A 20,112-nucleotide genomic window follows, 5' to 3' on the forward strand; every position below is an offset into this window, starting at 1 on the left:
CGTTTGGTTATGAAAATAACTTATCGGCACAATAAGAAACACTATTAACATTTAAATAATTTCAAGCAAAAACATAGCAGATTATTCAAAATAACAAATAGTTTAAAATTTGGAAAAGCACATTTACACACATCGATTATATTCACTTTCGCAAACTTAATCACTTTCTGCAGCTATTTAATCACGAAAATTATGGAAACGCTAATGTTAATAACTTTAGTTTCTATTATTTTTTTAAACTGTATTTATGAGAAATAAATATATCTGTTGTTTGTTCAATGACATCATCTTTGTTCTTGAACTGCATTTGACATTTTGAGTTCACTTCAATTTAATTCATTCTTTAGATAATTGTGCAAGACTTTAAAAAATATTTTTACGTCTAATTAAAATCCCATAACATAGATAAATTGATGAATTAAATTTTTTAGGATTACGGAATGAAAAAAAATGTTGCATTATTACAATTATAAGTTGCACTGATTGTGAGAGAAATTCAGAAATGATAAACGGAGGCTAGTGCTAAATTTACAGAACTTTTAAAATTAATGTCAAACGCAGATAAAACGTCAATGCTTCTAGAACTACTTAATCCTTTAGATGTATAAGTGTTATTTCTACGGAAACATTGTCAAGTATTTTAAAAAATAAAAATCTTACTTTCACACTACCGCCGCCAGGAACGTGTTTAGCGTTGTCTTTGGAGCCCACTTTTGGCTTCGCCTTATCCTTGAAGTCAAGCTTCACAGTTTCTATTTTCTTGTCACCACCGCCAGGCTTGTACGTCGCATTATCCAGTGATCCGACTTTTGGCTTGGCGTTCCATTGAAGCTTAACTTGAGCGATCTGCGTTCATTTTCCAAGAAAAGATAGAAATATAGGCTCATTTATTATACAGTAGGTACTCTTAAATTCTCGGATATGAAGAGGGTAGCGGAAGAATATCACCATTCCCAGCATGACATAAAGGTTCCCCCAAACCAACGCGAATTCCGCCGCGCGTAGCTGATCCGCCGCGAATCAGATAATACTGCCCATAAGCCACCACGTATAAAAAACTGCTCTCTTATCTGATCCGCGGCGGCAGCGGATCTCCGTCGCGGTTCAGAAGTTTTTTATACGTGGGCTGCTTATGGGCAGCCTTAAGGTGGCCCTTCCAATGGGCGGCTGGCTGGCGACTGCGGCTGACGACTGCGCCACTAGTGCAAGGGAGAAACAGATACATACTTCTCCCTTACACTAGTGGCGCAGTCGCCAGCCGCCCATTGGAAGGGCCACCTTTAAGGCCACCGGAGCGGATCCGCCGCGGATCAAATAACACTGCCCATAAGCCACCACGTATAAAAAACTGCTGCCTTATCAGATCCGCGGCGGCAGCGGATCCGTCGCGGTTCAGAAGTTTTTTATACGTGGGCTGCTTATGGACAGCCTTAAGGTGGCCCTTCCAATGGGCGGCTGGCTGGCGACTGCGGCTGACGACTCCGCCACTAGTGCAAGGGAGAAACAAATACATACTTCTCCCTTACACTAGTGGCATAGTCGCCAGCCGCCCATTGGAAGGGCCACCTTTAAGGCTCCCCCAAACCAACGCGAATTTCGCCGCGCGGAGCGGATCCGCCGCGGATCAAATAACACTGCCCATAAGCCACCACATATAAAAAACTGGTGCCTTATCTGATCCGCGGCACGGAGCGGATATTTGCGTTGGTTTGGGGAGCCTTTATATGATCCGCGGCGGATCCACTGCCGCCGCGAATATTCGGGTTGGTCTGTGGGAGCCTTAATATCAATAGCGTAGGGGAAAAAGAATCGGTCGCACGGTTTAAGGTCGATTTGCACTATACAGCACGGACCGACACGTACCGGCAACGGCGCGGTTCGTCACCGGCACGTAATGTTATGCATGCGTCTACACTGCTCCGGCAACAGTCCGCCAGTTCACGTTTAGTAGTAGAAATGAGCGGATTAGACTGTGACGAGGAGTTGATTCTTCTAGCCTTACTTTTAGACGAGGAGGATGCCGCAGCCAAAAGAGCACAAAAGCGAGATAAAATTTGGGTGCATCCAATATTAAAAAAGAGAAAAGTCGAAGGGGAGTATTGGACTTTATTCAAAGAGTTACTAAAATACGACGATAAGTTTTACCAATAGTTTAGAATGCCGCAATGCAAATTTTTGGAATTGCTAGAATCGATTGAATAACTTAACTTGCTCTATCAGTTTTTCGGAATTTATCCTCTGCTGCATGCGGTCTCTGCCGTTTACTGATTCACACTGGCAGACCAGCGACGACACGTCTCGACACGGACCGTCACGAACCGGCAAGAACATTCTTCGCGACCATGTCGACCGGCGTGGGTTCGTGCCGTAGACGGAACGTTGCAGGCTGGGATGCCAGATCGGGGACGGGTTTCCTCGAGAATTTCCCCCACCTCGCGCTTACTACGCCGGAGCAGCGTGTCCGTGAGCTCGGCGCTTCGGAGCCCAACTCACGGACACGCAGCTCCGGCGTAGTGTGCGCGAGGTGGGGGAAATTCTCGAGGGAACCCGTCCCCGATCTGGCATCACAGGTTGCAGGTCGCTGCCGGGTAGTGTAAACCAGCGCTGTCCGAGGTCGCTGCCGCGGGAACTTGGGGTTCTCCCACTCTCGTCCGCGTTGTCAGGGATACCGCGCGACGCTAACCGCGAAGACGTTAGCCCGGCTAGCCCGTCATGGCAGCCTTCGTAGCGTCCCGCGGTCTCCTTGACAACGGAAGGCACGCTGCGCGAAAGAAAGATTGGAAGGGGAAGCAGGCGCGTGAGGGGCCCCTACGCTGGACAGCGCTGGTGTAAACAGTCCCATTTAAAACGCATGTTACAATATTATGTCGTGCCGGTGACGGACCGCGCCGTTGCCGGTGCGTGTCGGTCCGTGCTGTAAAGTGTAAATAGACCTTAACTCGATCAAGACTTGAATCCTAAACTGTTTTTCTATATCGACTGTAAATCCAATCGTTTTGCTTTTCACGTAAAATCGCCTCTGTCAATTGAAATTGTTTAGACGGCTTGCAGATTCTTTCTCCCTAGTTGTGATATTCACACGGCTGCCCTCTATAAGAGGAAACTTAAATTAATGAATACAGAGAGATAAAATTCGAAAAGATTGAAATAAATAGTCAACCTTCTTATCGCCACCACTAGGCGTGTATTTCTCATTCTTTGCAGCGATCTTCGGTTGTGCCTTGCTGAAGTCCAGCTTTCTGTTCTCTATTTTCACCTTTCCACCACCTGGCTTGTAACTTGCATTGTCCAGCGAACCAATTTTCGATCGTACTGTTTTTAAGTTTGGAGAGGGTGCTGCGCCCACTTGAATTTTGTTCATAGGCAATTCTGTACGATTTAACAGAAATTACAGGCACATTTATTTCAAAGTGTATAATAAAAAATGTGAAAAGTTTTATTATTGTTTTGAAATGGCATGCAATGAATAATTTATAAGTGACCTCAACTTTATTAAATATGCTTCATATTAATTCACGATCAATTTACCGTTTTATAGAAATATTACACGAATATTTCAAGACTTGTAACGTTAACAAATACGTTCCGAGTAAATTCAAAAGACACTTCCTTCTTGGCACGTAATGACATCATTATTTATGACGTAAAGTATGATTCATACATGCTATTTTATATACAATTACAATTTGATTTTAACCGCCAGCACACTAATAATAAGTCATGTCAAGTTGTATACACTCGTCACTTTCATGTCAATTTCTCTTCTCCGTTTATAAATTTTTTTTCATGATTTGTTTCTCAGGGACATGAGACGTTGTTTACGACTTTTCTCTCGCCTTGGGTCTAGTCTGTTTCTCGCAACGAGTCCCAGTCTCATATCTTTGGTTTTTATACTCCCCGCGCGTAAAACGACCACACCTCTCCACTCGTTGTGGTTAAATACGAGCTAAATCTTCATGGTTAAATGCGAAGCAAACGTCTCTACATCCGCGCTGTCTACATAGTTCATAAAATCATCGTTACACCCCTAGTAGCAGAAAATATTGAATACACATACATCCAATATTAAAACGAGGTTCAATCTCTTTTTAATATTTAAATATACATACAATATTTATTCTAGATTAAGAAGCAAATATTTTTTCCCCCAAATATACTGGAAATATTCATTTTATATTGGAAAAAAATATTTTTGTCCAAATTTAAATAAAATATTTATTTAATATTAGAAACAAATTTTTGTTCCCGAATGTTCAGGAAATATTCATTTTATATTGTGAAATTTTTTTTTCAAATATAGAGTAAAGATTTATTTCACATTTTCTGAATATTTATTTTACATTTCCTAAATATGTAGTTCACATTCCCTGAATATTTATTTCACATTTTCTGAATATTTACTTTTTATATTTTAAATATTAATTTTACATTTCCGGAATATTTATTTCACATATTCTGAATATTTACTTTACAATTCTTAAATATATATTTTACATTTCCTGAATATTTATTTTGGAATTCTGTATATTATTTTCACATTTCCAGAATATTTGCTTTATATTTTCTGAATATTTATATCACATTTTCAGTATGTATATATAATATTTGGAATTAACCTTTTTTCATATTAAAAAGTGTGGCTAAAAAAATATTTTTTTAATATTTGGAAAAAATATTTAACCAATATTTTGTGCTACTAAGAACGTACCTACACTCCCGTCCATATGTTACCGAACACTTATCAAATATGAAGGTAACCTGATAAATTATTTCAAAATGTCTACATTTTTTTAGTGAATATTGTACACTGTGATATTTCAAGGGCCCCATACACTTTGAGATCTGTATCGATACATGTTGCAAGTTCTTATCAGTATCGTGATACAAATCTCAACGTGTTTTGACTGTCTCGGTATCTATGATTGGTATCAAGCTTGTATAGTCATCTGCATCAATGTCCTGAAACCAGTTGGTACCTCGAGCGTGCAATCGATACAAATATCTTCATATTCCAGCATACACATATGTATGTTGTTGTCGCGAGGTTTACTTTTTTTTAATAGGCAAAGACTTTCAGATGCTTTAGATGAAACAACTGAGAAATAAGTTTAGCACTTAAAGAGTTAGCCTACAGTGACGGCCTGAAAAAGTAGGTAATCTTCTCATGCGAATTGTAGAGGAACTAATCATCCGATTAAATTGCGACTTGCCACTTAATTTTAGCATATTGTAAAATATTAAAAACAATTATGAGAGTTAAGAAAATATATGTAGACTAGCATTCCCAGTCTCAGCTTCGCCCGAAATATTAGCGTGACTGATTGATGATCTGTAATCTGCAATCTGTAAACTCGAGAGCCCTCGGCCACTTATTCCCGCCGCGGTGCTGTTTCACAAGCGAGAAGCGCTCGCCCGGTCGCCGCCTGTCGGTCGCGTCCCGAACTACTATTATTTAAAAATCAGTATTTAAAAAAAATAAAAACGTTAGAACCTTCCTCTCGCCAAGCCGAACAAACTGATGTAACACACTTCAATTTTATATAATAGTATAGATTAGGCCAACTAACGAACGCGCTTGTTAGCCCGTTGCCTTTTTAATAGTCATTTCGGGCGTGTGTTTTACCGAATATAAAAATGCTTGTAACTGCAAAATATACCAACTTTTTTTTATTATTTTGGTGAGTAGAACCGATCCTGAGAAAACATCCCACATTTTTATAAACACCCTGTATACAGTGGTTCTCAGTTAACTTGATAAATTTACTTCGGTTAGGTTAATACAAAATCATCCCCACTACTACTTTTTCCTTGGAAACTGTCCCGTAACAAAGATATAATGCTAACCATTAACAAGTGAAAATGTGAAGTTCCGCATTTCTGATCGTATCTTCACGAACGTGACACCAATCGATTCCTTGTGTTTTCCCGATTAAAAGACTCCAAGTACTATGTAAATCGGGCTATAATTAACAAAATTAAATACAAAATTAATTTACGCAATTTAAAGTTATCTTCATTAAAAATAGTCCGATTTACATGGCACTTGATGTCCTTTAATCGGGAGACTACTGGGAATCCATTGGTGTTACTTCCGTGCCGATATGCTGAAAAACAAAGAACTTAACTTTCTGTAAAGTTGATGACATCGCTGGAGCGATTCTAAACAAACGTGCACTCGACGCAACGACGCATTGGCACTCGACGAAAACCTAAAGACGCTGCGCGCGCCTAGATTCGCTCAGGCATTTAATTCACAAAATAAAATTCTTTATTTTTCTTTGAACTGCATGTGTAATTATTTTAAAGATTATTATTATTATTATTATTATTATTTTAAAGATTATTATTATTATTATTATTATTTTAAAGATTATTATTATTATTATTATTTTAATGATTATTATTATTATTATTATTATTATTTTAAAGATTATTATTATTATTATTATTTTTATTATTATTATTGTTGTTGTTGTTGTTGTTATTGTTATTATAATATTGTTTATTTTCAGTTTTCGTTAAATAAAGCAGAAAAATATATAAAAATGTATGAATTTTCTTAAATGACTCGTTCTTTTAAAAAGACAATTCATTTTGGCCCCTCCGGTAAAAGTAGATGTACATACATATAACTCCTTGCGTGAAATGTTCCATGAAAGTGACAAGAAACATTATACTACTTAACCTGATTAGATAACAGATTCTTTTGTGACGCACATGAACTTAAATAAAAATGTTAACTATACTTACTTTTCTTCTCTTGGACGGTTGTCGATGAAGGTGTCTCCGGAGTTCGTGGCAATGATTTGACAGATTTACTTGGTGACTTTACAGGCGAACCAGCCGCCGACCTTTTGTCAGCGTCCTTCGATTTAGATGGTGATTTTTTCGTTGGTAAATCCGAAACTCCATTTGTGGTCGGCATCTATGAAAATTATTGTGCTGTCTTACTAGGATGCGGAAGTAAAAGACGTTACAAAGTATACATACCGCTACAAATATAAACAAGGGTATTTACCGTATCGAATTGCGCCGTATCATACGTTGCGTTGCCATTTTCAATCTCTGCAAAAACGAAAAAATTATGCACCGCAGCTTTTCCGTGAACGTCAAGTAAATATTCAAAGTGTGTCCTTGCAGACTGAAGCAAAATCTCAGTAATTTTGTGAAACTACTATCTCTTTAAGACGTTTCAATAATTGTAACAAATCTAATGTAAGATCACAAAGTTTGAGGCCAGCAAATCTACTACTTTAATGTAAAATCAAACTTGCTGTTGACTGTTGTACTGTTAATAACGAAACTTTGATATATTGTTTTTACACGTCTATCTTCAATCTCATCATAGCGGCTAAGTTTTGCAAATTAATATCTTCTAGATCTGTTTCAAATCGAAATAAAAACCTGACGTTGCTGAAAACTTCGCCTGTGATTTTTCATCCAACTTAGCAGGCGTAGGTGCTCGTTCAATTTTCGGCGCAGACGGTTTTGACAAAGTTTTCGCGCCAGCTGCCTTCTTCCCATCGCTTTCACTCTCGTCGGTGGAATTTTGGACAGAAGTGGCATTTTTCTTCTCGTTCTCTAATTTCACACGACGGGTAGGGGACGTCGGGGAAACTGGCGATCGAGGGCTGCAAGATGGCGAAGATTTTGACGATAACGATTTTCTTTGTCCGTTATCGAAGCCTTTGACAGTTTCTTTAGGAGATTTAGGGGGAGATAACATTGACTCTGCTGCTGACAATTTTTCTTGACTCTTCGGCGGCTCTGGGGCCCTTGGTGACTTAGCTGTTGTTACAAGGGCAGGCGAATCTTCACTGCGACTAATTATATTTGCATCCACGGAATCTTGTACAGGTTTGTCGTGATGAATATTTTCCTCAGAGGCTTTCGTTGCAACACTATCTATGCTAATACTTTCAGGTGTTTTAGTCGATTCTTCGATTAAAGGTTGGTTATTCGAGGAAACAGTAAGAGAATTCTCCAATTCGGGTAACTTCTCAGAGTGCTGAGACGGTGCTTTGGATTCCATTTCTGCTGGCATGCTAGTGCAGGACTTGTTCAGTTCTTTGGGTTCTGGTTTTAAGTCCTGTTTCTCTTGAATGCTCGTTGTTTTTACCTGAGTCTGATTTATCTCAACTGGTGTAATCTCGTGTGATTTTTCCGCAAGTTTGGATGTCGCCTTTGACTCCTGTTCACCTTGATTCTGATCCATCGCTGCTGAAGATTGCTCCCGGATTTTTCCTTCCACTCCATCTTGACGATTTGATTCTGCTGGTGTACTCGCGTGCGAAGTATCCGAGAATTTTGATGGCACTTGCGATTCTTCATCAACTTTAGTTTGATTAGTTTCTGTTGGTCTGCTCGCCTGTACCTTTTCTGGAGATTTGGATGGCATCTTTACTTCTTCTTGAGCCTGACTAACTTCTGCCGGTGCAGTCACCTGCGTGTCTCCTGAAGATTTAGATGTCGTTTCCAATTCTCGTTCCCCTTCATTATCATGTATTTCTGCCGGTGTACTTCCGCGTGACTTTTCTGCAGATTTGGGCACTGCTTTGGAATCCTGTTCATTTTGTTTTTTGTTCCCTTCGATGGGCGTATCTGGCTGTGCTTTCTTTTGCGATTCTCCTATCGTCTTTAAGCTTTGCTCGTGCGAAAGGTCTTTGCTGAGCGGAACAGATGTATCAGAGGTGTCAGATTCGCCAAGTTTACTCTCTGCAATCGTGGGACCCGACGAAGAACTTGTGTTCTTGCTCATCGACGGTTCCACTGTACAATCCTTAATCAAGTCCACCTTGTCGCCAATATGTTTACCTTGGACTGTGCCTTCTACAGGTCCTGCTAATTTGTTATCTACCTTTTCCACTGCCCCTCTATCAGAAGCTTCTGCGTGTGCCTTTTCATTAAGCTTCGCTGAAGACAACCTGTTATCAGCATCTATGGAACTGGTGCCCTTAACAGGTTCTTCCGTTTTACTTTCTAATTTATCCACCTTGTCACTGGTTGTAGAGTCGTTACTCTTCTCGTTAACTTTTCCCACAGCTGTATTGTCGTCCTTGGTATCCATTTTCCCATTCAGCGTGGCAGTTTCCGGTCTCTTCAGAGATTGCGCGATATTCTCTTTGTTCGGTGATTTCGACTGAATCGACCCGTCTTGACTAGAAATATTACTGCCAGGTCGCGGTGATTTCTTACCGTCTATCACGACGTCATCGTCGTCGTCGTTCTCCGCACTTTCGCGCATCTTCTCTTTCGTAACTGGATTCTCAAATTGCTGAGGCTTCTTCGTGTTGTCAACATCAGCCATCCTTTCGACTACTATTCGCGGGAGTGGAGACCTTTTATCTTCCTTGGTGGATGAGGAGCTTTGTTGAGGTGTGTTCAAAAGCGATTCATTTCGTTGTAGTTGGTGTTGCGCGGTTCCTTGCTGTCGTCCTAGGAACTCTGGGTTTCGCGCCTCTTGTGGAATGTTCTGGTGCTCGGGTCTCGGCTGTTGAGGCTGTTGTACGCTTCTTTGGAATTGTTGCACTTGATAATTTACAGGGCCTGGCAGTCTAGGCCTTAGTTGCGGATTGATTTTGTTGGGCGGCGGTGGAGCGAAACGTGTGTTTAGGATGGGTGTATTTTGACCTTGTTGCGGTGGTTTCTGAGGCAATGTACTTCCAGGTGGTCTTGGGGGCCCGTATGGTCTGAGCTGCACGAATTGGCCAGAACTGGACGGCCCGAAAGCAGTACGCCCGTCGAATCGAATTTGCTGTGGCTGTCCTCCTGGTCGTGATTGTCCTATAGGACCATTATTTATAGGGTGTCTCGGTGATCCAGGTGGACCTTGCGGTCTCGCCCGAAAGCCAGGTGGTAATGGTGGGTTTGCTTTTACCTACGAAATAATAACTGGTGAAAATTCCTGACGGACACGTGTCGAAATACGTGTAAAGAGAAATCTCAATCAGTGGATTTCGAAATACGAAATATCATGACTTATTAATTAAATAGTGTTTTGATACTTTTATAATAGTTTTACTTGCGTATTATTTTATGTATAGTTTATTATTATACAAATCACATATCGATATATATTAGTCATGTGATTAGAAATATGTTTGTATAAAGGCCCACCCTAAAGGACAATTTAAACGACAAAGTATAAATACAAAGCCTATTGCATTACCTAAAACACCCTAGGTCGCTAATATCCCGTGCAAGTGGTTGATACGATATTAAATAATACAGAAAAAAAATCGTATAATATTATTTATGACTCGAGTTGTGTTAATAATTTTCTGCAAAAGTTTTTCTGTATTTAATTTAATTAAATACTATTAAATACTATTAAATAATCAGAATACTTTTATTATGTGATATTACGTATTCTAGGTGTAACTGTTCTCTGCTTATAGTAGAAAAAATGGTATAATTTATGTGTAAAGATATTACCAAATACTGCATTATAAATATGTTACGTTAACGGTACACATTGTTAATGTTTAAAATTTACTTCAGTCTGAATATCTATTTAAGAGGAAACATTCACCTTGAAGGTTTCAAAAGAATTGGTGTTTTCTGCATTTTCTTAACGTTTGGTATTGCAAGAATACTGTTCTATAATATCACGGCAAAACTTGAAGGGACGTGTCTGAACGATCAGATAAGTTGAACAGCTGTAAAGTGGCCAGTTTTCTCGCAATCGATTTTTTCAAACTTGTCCTCAAAACCTACTTATTTGATCGATTTGAAATCTTAACACTACTTAAAATAACGTCCTCTACTCTCGTGTGTATGGATTTTATTTGTCTCCCTAATACTTTTTGAGAAGAGCTTAAAAAACTGCAAAAATTTTGTGGTATTTCACTTTTTTATTCCAAAGCCAGTGATTTTTTAACAGAATAATATTTTCAAAGATTTGTACACTCATAGGTAGCTACTTTTTCTTATAACACAACATGTGGATCACGACAAATAAAGAGGCTACAATATGACTATGAACAAGTATCAGAAAGATTCTTTAAAGCATGTGCTTTTAATACATATCAGTAGAAGACTTTTTTTAAAAGTATTGCGTTATGAAATAAAGATTCTAGAAAACAACTTTTCCTTGCTCCTCAACGTAATGTCGACATTTGTTTCACCAACTGAAACCTCGCTGACAATACAAGTTTGACTTAGTTCTTAGGTACTTACAGTACCTGTTTGAATTTGGGCTACAGAATGCCTCTAATTCCTGAAAATTCGAACAGTTTTGAACTAGATGAACGTGTACTAAAGAACCATGTGTCAGACGCGATGTACTTACATAAATGTATGTAACATGTATCAGGTAATTGAAAGTCGGAGTCCTTAATACAGGAGTAATGACGCATTTTATTCTCAACCTGCACGGATATAGCAACGCATACATTTACGCTTGGATTTGTTTGCATAAAAATGTATAAGAATGTTATTGTTTATTAAGTAATTTTCTGTAAAAGAAATTTGTTGCAAATTATTTCTGTTGACTGTGACCCCAAATTTTGATTTATCCGTATAAATGTTTTTGACTAAACGAGTACCTACCCGTGTACTGCATGAATTAAAGTACGGAACACGTTAATACATACACTGCGTTCCACATTAGAGCGTACTCGTTTCGCGCAGGGATACACTGTTGATTGGTAGTAAACCGGTAGGGAAGGTGCTACGACCAATCGCGTGTGTCAGATCCGTGGGAGCTGCGCAGATCGGTCGCAAATCGATAGGGGCGTTGGTACGTTCTTATATGGAACGCAGTGTATATACCCATGTACTTAAATACTACACGTGCAATAGGGTGTGTCAATTTTATGGGTAAATTTAAAATTTTTGAAAATTTTAAAATGTCTAGTCACAAAGTAATGTTTTTAATCCTCAATCCGAAATTATCTTCAGAAATTGATTTGAGTGAGGTTTAGCTACTTCAAATCACAGTTGAAAATAGTGAAAATTAAGTAAGATTTAATTACAAACTACTATATTGATATACTGCTTAAAGTGAGTCTTGCTTACAGAAAAGCACGAAAAAGAAAATAAAAATATGTGGAAATTAGTATTTATTACATTCACGTGAAAATATATGGAAATGTGTATTTATTACAAAAGGAAAATATATGTAACTTGAACAACAGATCTAGCTATATGTCATCTTTGTAGTAAATTTAATGCTATTTAACAAAGTCCACCAAAGAAGAGATATCTTGTTTACTTCTGTTGCGGTCCATGAGCTCAATTATTAAATATTTTTTTAAATAATTTTAGTATTTTTCTATAATTTCAAATGAAATTTCAACTAGGTAAATAATGCATTCCCACAAAATTGAATGATAGTGGTTAATTTTAAACTTGAAATTCTACCGTGCTTCCACTAGTCGTTTTTAAAATTGAAACATTAAAAAAATTGACACACCCTAACGTGCAATAGAAACCTTTAGTATAACCCGACAACGATTCTGACGCTGGATTCATAAAAGTTGGGAGTATCTTCATAATAGTAAACAGATAGAACCTTAGGTTTCATTAAATATTAATTGTGAGAGATTGTTATAGATGTAACGAAATAACAGCATAAATTGAAGTATCCTGAATGGTGTAGGAGGAAAAGAAATAAACATTTAAAAAAAATCATTTCTTTACAACAGATTCCCTAACAGATTCCCCAACAGGTTCCAAGTTACAATTTTATCTAATTTTATCCAATGACCCTTTTGCACTGAGTAAATATTGATAAAAGGGGACCCAGCCCCAATGACCTTGACCTTGCCGTATGTTGTCAAGGTCACCCTCCTGAGTGACCTTGAGAAGGTTTAAGCCGATCCACGTTGTTTGTTAAAATGTGTTCCCTATTTTATCTCTGATCAGTAGTTAGTTGGGGCCGGATTTGTTTAGCCCCAACCACTGCCAACTTTTGAGAAATGTAAGATAAAAAAATGTGTTTTTTATCCAAATCTGGCCCCAACCAACTGCTTACCGAGCGGAGTTTTTTTTTCTATCGCCGATGTTTTTACGAATATCACGAAAACTAAAGCCGAGCGACGGTTACATGTATAGGGAAAAATTGTTCAGAATGGTGACCTTGACCATATATGTCAAGGTTAACGTCATTGGGGCTGGATCCCTTTTGTCAATATTTTTTTAAATTATTTATAAATCTTTACGATTTATAATTTTGTTAACTCGAATAACTTTGCTTCTGATAATTCTGAAAACAGTTAACATTTCGAAAGATATGAAAAGCGTAGGGAGGAAACGAATTCCTGCGCCTAAGTAGTCAGTCTAATGTATAATGCTACATCTGAGAAACAAGACTCAAGGTAGCACCGGGAAGTGAATTCCTACAGTCAGACGTGTTTCACACGCAACATGATAGAAACTGTGAGAACAGTTTCAGCATGCACAAATTTATCAGATTTGATTTCTCAGTTATACGTTTGCACGTATATCTCTTTACGATGAATATACATATAGCCCTTTCTTGCGTGTAAAAAACAATTGTACTTATCACGTACTCATGTGATGGAATTAGCTTTCGTTCAGTTCTCAATTCTTCTATTCACGATATACGTAAGTATTATAAATAGAGAAAAGGGCAGATCAATAAACGTTTGAGGATTCTAATTGAAACAAATGCACGTTAGATTTGCAGTCAATTTATAAAATGAATTCAGGTAAGTACTCTAACATGTTTCAGATACTTAGGAGGATATAGTACAATAAAATTAAAAATCTCGAAGTGTGAGTCCTTTCTGAACCCTTCAAATAAGTTATTTGAATCAGTGGTTTAGAACGTAGAATTCACTTCTTCAACAACAGTCGTAAGGGAAAAAGACCCAGCTTAAAATTTATGCCAACATTAACCTTACAACATAAAAGATAACGTTGACTATACTCCGTGTCATTTAAGAAGGAACCTGCCGATCGACGAGTTTTAGACCGGTTCTGCGCAGGTTGACGCTGATTAGTGCCGGGAGAAGCCACTATTGGCTGTACCCCCACCAACGCTTTTCCGGAGCCAATGAGCTCATTCTACATGCGCGAAACGGGTTCCTTCTTAAATGACAGGGAGTATAACGATCCACGGCTGATGTGATCTATTCTTCCTCCGTAATAAAGTCATATTTTCTCTGCACTGTTAAACACTTTAACACGTTGACTGCCGCGCGCGTTTACAGTGAAATCTCCTTCGGGCCACGAGTACCGCTGTACGAAGCGTATTCTGCTGGGTATTCCCACCGATATTTAACCCTTAACTGGTATTTTGGGGTCGCTCATGACCCCAGGCACGCAAAGTTCGCTGCAAAATTTTTGGTTGTCTAAGCTTGTAAACTGTTTTTCTAATTAATTTTATAATAATAGTTTAACTTTCTAGGTTTCTATTATTTTACACATTACCTAAGAACAAAATATTTATAGAGGTTGATCTAGGGTCGACTTTACAAATTTCTGTGTCCTTTTTTATTTGGGGTCTGCCACGACCCCAGTATACCAGCCACGTTTGCCAAAAACAGTATACCAGCTAAGGGTTAAAAATGCGAATCGCTGATTGTCGCAAGAATAACCTCCCGCTCCGTTTGTTTCCGTGGTATCATTCTCGGACATTTATTTTCGTTACTTCGCATTTGTTTCTCACCTCGCCACTGTACAGGATCAGTTTGACTCTTTGCCGAGTAACGAGCGGTATAACTTAAAATCTCTACCCCATCTCTATCTTTATCTCTATTATAAATTTAAGTTATATTAATAAATATAGTTTATAGTAATTAATATTCAATAGTTTTGTTACTTCCTCTGCGAAATATATTTTCAAACACATACGAATGTTTGCGCAAATAGCCAAATAAGCGCCACCCCAATACGGGTGACGCGACCCGATCAGAAACAATTACTGTCACCCGAATACGGGTGACGTGGCAGTCAACGTGTTAAGATATAATTAACACGAGAAGCAGTCAATATCGGTCACGTAATTCAGTCCTTCTTTATAGTAATCCTTGAGTGTGTTCCATGTTTGACATCGCAGAAACTGAACGATATCAACTATTAAATTCAGGCACACACTCATACCACATCCCCTAAATTTATCTTCGCTGTTTACCACACTTCGTTCCATTTAATGGAATATATTCCAAAGAAGAAAATCATTTCCGACTAAAAGATCTTAAATACAGTCTTCTTAACATTCAAACCTGGATAGGAATGTGTATATTTGTAAGAGACTCCACTAGCAACAAGCACATCTTGCTTCTTGCATTCCGTGGAACTCTTCAGACTTTTAAAATGAAATGATTATTAATATTAGTTACACGCACTTTAAAGGAAACCTACACTTTTCACGTTCAAAATGAAATTAAACAGTATTGTAAATAACCGCAAAGTTATCTCGCCATGAATATAAAACACTCTCTAATAACTAATTATCACGTTCATTAATTTTTATCTAAATTCCTCTTTATAGAGTACCTATGAGTAGAGTTTACTACTTTTTATGGTAGATTTCACGTTGAAGTCAAACGTTTTATTTAAAAAATGAATTCATATAAATATGAATTCTGATAATGCAGACTATAATAAAAGTCTCCGTCGCAACATACACCACAGTTCCTTTCTGTAAAATGATTTAGAATTTCGACCGTAAAGAATTTTTAAAACTTAAAAGTAAATGTTATCGGCTTCGGCACCGGTTCGGTCTATTTTTGAAGTTCCATTCTGTCCTCAATCTTGCGGCAATTCCATCTGTTTGGTTTAGGTGGCGGTGTACGTTTCCTATTGTTTTTGAGGCGAATGCTTACATCGCGTTTAAGGGATCGATTGGCGCAACGGGAAAGTGATACGAATGAAAAGTTTGGATGCGCACGAGAAATTTGGATCGCCGGCGTTGGCCCTGAGCCCATCGATCATTCGGTAATACAAAACGGTGATGTCTCGAGGATCCATATTTACCGTACCTGCCACCGTTCGACTTTCCCCCTCGTTATGGGATTAAGCCACGAATGATTATAGTACACCCATCAACATCTATCGCGATTTCGGGGCATTTCGGGCTGCCGTGACCTGCGGCAGTAGCTCTCTTTAGGGCGATCGACTGTTTCCCTTTGTTTCTTCGCGGAATTCATTAGTGAAAGCGTACGAATGGATTGCAGCGTTGTTTGTGTCAGTATGTACATACGTCGCGAAACCGAGGCTCTCCGGATAGTGCGAAGCACGAGATGTGTTTACCGCGTAATGCAAATTAATACTGCTTTTATAAGAAGTTCCATTTTGCATAATAGTATTTTATGTTAATAAAAGAAATCTGAAATGGGCGATCACGAAATAAAAAAGCGTATTCTTTATCTATAGAACGAAAAAGGAAGTTATTCATTAGTCATTCAGGGACAGATACTGTTTCTGTTACAATTATTTATATTTACGGTTTATTCGATCGAGTAAATTGCTTGGAGGGTAATTATGGGAGAGATGGCGCACTGCGCGTAGAGAATTCAATCCCAGGATCCCCGCTGTTTTTTGGGTTCCAGTTTTAGATTTTTCAGTTGTTCGTAAAGTAATTTACGTTTTTAAACATTCTCGAAATTCTCGGGGTAAGTTATAACTTGATATATCAAATCCCGGGAGTTTTTGAATACAAAAAACAACCGGGTTCCCGGGATTGAATTCCCTAACTGGGAGAGACTCCGCACTTTTGGTATTTCAGGGTTGTCGGGAATAAAATACAGCTCCGTCGATTTTATTTGATTTGAGAACGTGTTTGCCTTGTTCTGTTTTTATTTGATATGTGTAGGTAATGAATTTGGAAGAAAGAAGAAAGACAATTAAATTTAGAAAAGCAGACATAATAGCTGTACTTATTTATTTTTCCAATTTTATTGTATTTTGTAACTGTATAAACAAAAGAATATGTTTCGTTTTACTTTGCTTTTACTACATTTTTAAATAAACACTTAAAATTAAGAAATTTAAATGGAAAATTAGTCGAGTTTCGAAATGCAGCATCACACCCGGAAGTGCGGCGTCTCTCCCAAGAAAAGGATGTTTTTGGATATAATTTTTTAAGGGTGATAGATATTAAAATTTTGATTTTCTTCAATGCAAGTAGTAGCACAAGACGTTCAACTAATAATATGTATCCTTGGAAAAAGTTTCCATGGCAAAATTTAGATGCGGTGACAATTTTGCTTAAGGTGCGGCAACTCTCCCATAATTATCCTAATTGTTACTGTAAAATGACTTTTGTCCCTGAAACTATCTCTGTAAAGGTAGACGTTTATTTAGCGCACCATTTCGTATGTTAAAATAATAGATACCTACATGCTTTTAAAGAAATTAAATATCTTATACTATATAGCAGAAAGTGTTTCGTATGTTTGTGTGTGTGTCTGTCGCCTAAAAACTTTCGAACGGTAAACTCGGGGGTCACGAAATGTACCTCGGCTCATTATGCCTGGTTAATCCAGATAAATGTGACTATTTTCACCAAAAAAAGTTAAACAAAATTTTTTCATTTATAAAATTAGAATCTAAATTTCGGGCGAAGCCGAGTAGTAAAGCTAGTTACATATAAGGATGGCATGACCGAGAATACTGGTGTTGTAATAAATTAAGTTTTAGAGGATTAAATTCTTTAAAAATTCCTCTTTTTAAAAAACAAAAAACTTTTTGGTTCTACTGCTACTTCTTATAATCACAAATTGGTCAGATGGGGTTCACTGCACCCCAGCGTTATTGTTGAGTTACCATTTTCGTATTTCTTACTCTTTTAACTTTAGCGTGATAATTGTACATTCGTAATGCTCTAATAGCCTTTTTCTAAAAATGTAAATTTTGATGTGTTGAAATTTGTATTTTGAAAAAATAGTTGCGGATAAGGGAGGTTTTTTTATAAAATCCACCAAATTTTTTAATTTCATTATTAACGTCTAAAAACTTATAGAAATATATTTTACACGAAGGGTTAAAAAAATAATAAAGCACTTTTTGTAATTTAATTTGCGGAATTGAACTTGGAAAAGTGTTCGAAGAATTTGGAAGTAGCATACATACATGGTAAGAATAATGTCAAATAATATTTTTGACAGCAACTGGATTTTATTATCATAGTATAATCACTTCATAATCATAAATGTGCACTTGACGAACAGAAAACCGATAAAGTGAAGCCTATTTCTTTCTAAGGAAACTTCACGACACATTCTTCAAAAGTTAAGTCGAAAATTTGTACCACCTGCTCCTATTCCTGCTATTCGAAAATAACAAATGTTCGTTTTCGATTCTTCGTAACTAATTTATTACCTTCCTTTTTCTAGTATACGCATTGTGTGCTTCGTGTAAGTCACATTTGTAGTTTCTAAATTATATAATTATACATTTGTATTTTATTGTAAATTCTAAATAAAAAATATGTTGTTATCACTTTCTTTCGTTGTACATTCATAATACCCTGCATTCTACCTAGATGATTTGTTAATATTTCAAAGAAGAAGATGAAATAAAATTAAAGCTTGCAGTTGCTTCGTACCTTATTTTTTTCTCACTGACAAGGGAAGATCCCGAACCCAAAAATTAAAAAAAATCTGAAACATTGTGAATACGTAGAGGATTTCCTCCTGATTACAACGCAATTTTTGTTTGCTGCCTAAATTCATTCTAAGGGGGTGAAATTAACCCCCGAAAATTCGGCTATTTTCCGATTTTATTTTATAACTCGCAATCTGTAAGGGATAGAAAAAAAGTTTCGAGACAAAAGTTACTTCTTTTAATTAGGACTATCATTTGGTAACTTGCAGATCTTAAAGTTCGCCAGTTATAACACAAAATTGGAAAACAGCCGGAATTTGAGGGGTCAATTTCACCCCCTTAGAGTGAATTTGGGCAGCAAACAAAAATTGCGTTGTAATCAGGAGGAAATTCCCTACATATGCACAAAGATTAAAGTTTAAATTTATTCACTCTATAGGGTTGAATTTGACTCTTGAAAATCCGGCTATTTTCCGATTTTGTGTTATAACTCGCGAACTGTAAGAACTGGGAGAACTGTAACTTACTAAATGATAGTCCCAATTAAAAGAAGTAACTTTTTCCTGAAAACTTTTTTTCTATCTTCTACAGTTCGCGAGTAATAATACAAAATCGAAACATTTTCAGGGGTCAATTTCACCCTCTTGGAGTGAATTTGGGCAGCAAACAAAAATTGCATTGTAATCAGGAGGAAATTCCCTACATATGCACAAAGTCTCATAATTTTTTGAATTTCCGGGTTCGGGATCTTTCCTTGTGAGTGCAAAATAGGAGCGGATAAGTTTGTCGTCACCACAAATGATAAATATTACTTTGTGTCCGTTACCTATATTCGCAAATAAAAGACACATTGAAGTTGTAAGGTTTTCGTCGAGCACAGGTATACCCGCAAACATTTACTACTATTTGAAAATTGTAGCTTACCACGTTTCTTCCGCGGCCCGGAGCCGACTCGACCGCGTTGCTTGTAGCTTCTTGCGAATCCATTCGGAGTTTGTTCGTACGCAATTAGAGTTTAGGCTGATTCGAGGGTCTGTTCACCCCTGACAAAATATTTCTCCATAAACCTGTTGCGCATCAACGGCAGTCATTGCATCAAAGAGATCATACGATTCTGCGTAAGTGCTGAATGAACATCCAACAAGTCTACGCTGTGATCAATGAACTGTACCGAATGAAGAGACCGCTAGTCTTTTGATACGTAAGTCGCAATATTTGAACGCTTGAACAAGCACATTTAATCAAGTCATCGCTGCTGAAGTACTAGTTCTACGTTTGCAATAATTCCGAACGTTTCGATCGGGATTCTTCCAAATTTTGTTAATACAGCCAGGATTAGAAAGTATTATATAATTATTTAAAATATAAGATCTCTCGCGTTATACTGAATTTACAGTACTGTGTACGCTTATAAAAATAAATAAGCATTCTATTGCTATTATAATTTAGGCTGTACTTCCGAATGGCCCCAGTGGCCGATCGATGCGAGATTTGCGGGGAGGGGTGGGTAGGGTGTATGGACCCTAAATCTGAAATTGCTGCTTCGGGAATTTATTAGTTTCCGAGATATTAATAAATAAACTTTTAGTATGTCTG

At 37.6% G+C, this 20,112-nt stretch overlaps 1 protein-coding gene across 4 annotated transcripts in view; it reads right to left on the reverse strand.

Annotated features, from left to right (window-relative positions):
• Tau (microtubule-associated protein tau) overlaps positions 1–19,564 on the reverse strand; it is a 39,368-nt gene extending 19,804 nt beyond the window's left edge. For 2 of the 4 annotated variants that reach the window (XM_076821617.1, XM_076821616.1), the window contains exons 1-6: positions 19,441–19,564; positions 7,405–9,877; positions 7,019–7,065; positions 6,751–6,925; positions 3,161–3,369; positions 661–846 (exon numbers count right to left, since the gene is read on the reverse strand). In XM_076821617.1, the coding sequence (XP_076677732.1) occupies positions 661–846; positions 3,161–3,369; positions 6,751–6,925; positions 7,019–7,065; positions 7,405–9,877; positions 19,441–19,503 (3,153 nt within the window). In that variant the 5' untranslated portion in view covers positions 19,504–19,564. The remainder of the gene's footprint in view (positions 1–660; positions 847–3,160; positions 3,370–6,750; positions 6,926–7,018; positions 7,066–7,404; positions 9,878–19,440) is intronic. The other 2 variants (XM_076821619.1, XM_076821618.1) reach the window with 2 other exon arrangements.
• Between the last annotated feature and the right edge of the window lie 548 nt (positions 19,565–20,112).

This window comes from Andrena cerasifolii, chromosome 10 (genome assembly GCF_050908995.1).
Source record: "Andrena cerasifolii isolate SP2316 chromosome 10, iyAndCera1_principal, whole genome shotgun sequence".
NCBI classification, from domain to species: domain Eukaryota; kingdom Metazoa; phylum Arthropoda; class Insecta; order Hymenoptera; family Andrenidae; genus Andrena; species Andrena cerasifolii.